At 42.4% G+C, this 2,741-nt stretch overlaps 1 protein-coding gene across 1 annotated transcript; it reads left to right on the top strand.

Annotated features, from left to right (window-relative positions):
* Positions 1-1,075: 1,075 nt before the first annotated feature.
* Positions 1,076-1,489, top strand: LOC127229428 (60S ribosomal protein L29-like). Its single transcript, XM_051194551.1, has one exon. The coding sequence runs from the start codon at positions 1,076-1,078 to the stop codon at positions 1,487-1,489; it is 414 nt and encodes a 137-aa protein (XP_051050508.1).
* Positions 1,490-2,741: the final 1,252 nt, after the last annotated feature.

Raw genomic sequence — 2,741 nt, 5'->3', positions numbered from 1 at the left:
TGAGTCAGCTCTCAGAAGCCCAGGTAGTCAAAGCAAAACACCCACAACATATACATTCACTGCAGGTCAGAGCAAGGAGAGAATCAGGGACCCAGGGAGGGTAGTCGTAGGTATTGAGAAGGCAAGTACCCCAAGGCCTAGGCATGGAAAATACTAAGGGATAAAAAAAAGTGAAAGCTATCTAGAATCAAGAAGTAGGTAGATTATGTGATCCTTGATGTGAACTTCAGCTTGAAAAAAAAAAAAAAAAGACACCTAAGTTCAGCAGTAGTTATCCTGAAACATTAAAAGTGGGTGAAGGACTTGAACTTAACACAGTTACATACAGGGGATTTCAGTGAAGTGAGGAAGCTATACCCTTTCATGAACCTCTCCTGAAGTCATGCATCTCTTGTTCACATGTCTAAGCTGTCGGTCATTAATGCCAAGTCCTGGCATGTTCAGAGGCTTCTGTGGTGGTTGATCTCTAAGTACAGGACAAACACTGTCTGTCCAGAGTCAGTATGGCTGAAGACATCAGTGTGTGTCGGGGGAATGATCCTCTTTGGAGAAGCAAAACTCTTAATCTAGCCTCTCAGATTAGATATCTTCAAGTTACTTTAAACACAAGGTGAATTCCTACTGAGGGCTAACATTCCTCTTCAAACTCAAACATTAGAATACTATGCTCACACTGTTGAAACAGCATGTGTCCTTACTTTATAACCTATGATTCTCAGTGTTTCCAAGAAATTAAATGGTTATCTGTTTATTCTTACCACTTTCATAAAAAGAGGTAAAGTATTTCTGTGAGTGGTCTTCATTCATTTTAACACTCACTAAAAAGCTAGAGACATTAGTTTTGGTATATGTTTCAATGGTGAGAAAGACAATACCAGAGTTAAGGAATATGATAACTTTCTGTTTTTTTTTGTTTTGTTTTGTTTAAAAAAAAAAAACTTGATTAGAGCCTATTTCCCATGCTTCACTGTGGCCTTCCTCTTTATCTTCCGGTCCCAGGCACTTCGGGAGCCGTCGGATACCGTTCAGACATGGCCAAGTCCAAGAACCACACCACACACAACTAGTCCCGGAAATGGCACAGAAATGGCATCAAGAAACCCGATCACAAAGATACGAATTAATTAAGGGGATTGACCCTAAGTTCCTGAGGAACATGCACTTTACCATGAAACACAACAAGAAAGGCCTGAAGAACATGCAGGCAAACAGCGTGAAGGCACTGAGTGCATGCGCAGAGGCCATCAAAGCTCTTGTGAAGCCCAAGGTGGTAAAACCCAAGTTGCGAAAGTGTCCCGGCTGCAAACTCAGCCTTCTGGATTTCATCGCTCACCCCAAGCTTGGGAATAAGATTAGAAACTACATGCCCAAGGGTCGTAGGCTCTGCCAACCAAAGCCCAAGGTTCAAACCAAGGCAGAGGCCTCAGCTCCATCTAAGGCCCAGGCTGCAGCTCCAGCTCAGGCTCCCAAGGGCGCCAAGACCCCATAGAAAAGGTTTCTGCCACTGTGAAGACAGATGGACTGGTGTGACACATCTACTCACTATCTGCAGATGACCTGTGCCCTATGCTGTTTTTACAAATAAAATTGAGGCAAGAAAAAAGAAAAACTTGATTAGAAAATGCTCTACATGTCTCATTATAGAGCCCATAGGAAATGTTAATAATTGTCTTTCCTGGAGGCTTTCCAGTGACCAGTCTATGGAGACTTTTCATGTGAAATATCCATAAATGCATGTCATAAAAATGCAGCAAATCTGGAATTATGGCAGAATCCAAAGCAAAAACAACAAAGTGAAAAACTTGCTCTCTCTAACCATGAAATATAATTCATAATAAGTCTGAATGCCATGCCATCAATTATTCCACAAATAGAGAGATTTCTGAGACATTATAGGTCTTTACAGTATGTGGCTTTTTCCTTCTCCAGGGCATAAAGAGACCCCGAGACCTTTCTGTACTAAGTCTCCCAGGTACATCTTCGTGACAGATAGACTGTGAGTCTTCTATACATGAACTTGGAGGTCAGTGAAGTGCACTAAGAGAACAAGAAGACAAATTATTTATGAGGTTGCCCTACATCAGCCCACTATAGGATCACCAGAAGTCTCTAAGGTGAGGAGGCAAGTGATGTTCTGGGCTGGAGGGAGCCCTTTTCTTTCTCTTGGTATGTTGGAATAGCATGCAGAGTCTGTCATGCAAATCTGCTGGTTCCTGCCTTTCATGCTATACATTATCCACAGTTCTCAGGTAGAGAATCCAAACACTGATAGCATGAAGAAGGACTGAACTCTGGGACCAACCACAGCCAATTCATCTCACTTCCAACTATCCAGTGGTCTTTCAGGACTGAAACTCTACCCAGCAGATTGGCTCCCAGACAGCCCGAGAAGGGCATTTCTTTCATTCCTAGTGTCTTTACAGAGATCCTGACCCAGAAATCCATCTCTATAGGTAAGGGTTTAAGAAAACACAAACGTGTGTGTGTGTGTGTGTGTGTGTGTGTGTGTGTGTGTGTGTGTGTGTGTTTTGAGGGGAACCTAGAAGTTTAAAAAAATATGTTTGAACTCTGGGGAACTCAGAAAGAGTGTTTGGAGCACAATTCAGACAACCAGCTCTGTTCTTGCTGGGAAGTTGTGTTGAGAAAAGCAAATGCATTCATATCTGATAAACCAGCACACTGATAATGCCTAATTCCATACAGCTTTCTAAAGCTCCATGGGGAGGAGGCACTGATTAGTC

This window comes from Phodopus roborovskii, unplaced genomic scaffold (genome assembly GCF_943737965.1).
Source record: "Phodopus roborovskii unplaced genomic scaffold, PHOROB, whole genome shotgun sequence".
Taxonomy (NCBI): domain Eukaryota; kingdom Metazoa; phylum Chordata; class Mammalia; order Rodentia; family Cricetidae; genus Phodopus; species Phodopus roborovskii.
This window is presented reverse-complemented; position numbering and strand designations above follow the sequence as displayed.

Excerpts from the sequence above, each read along its gene's own strand:
- LOC127229428 (XM_051194551.1), top strand. The coding sequence starts at position 1,076 with ATGGCACAGAAATGGCATCAAGAAACCCGATCACAAAGATACGAATTA.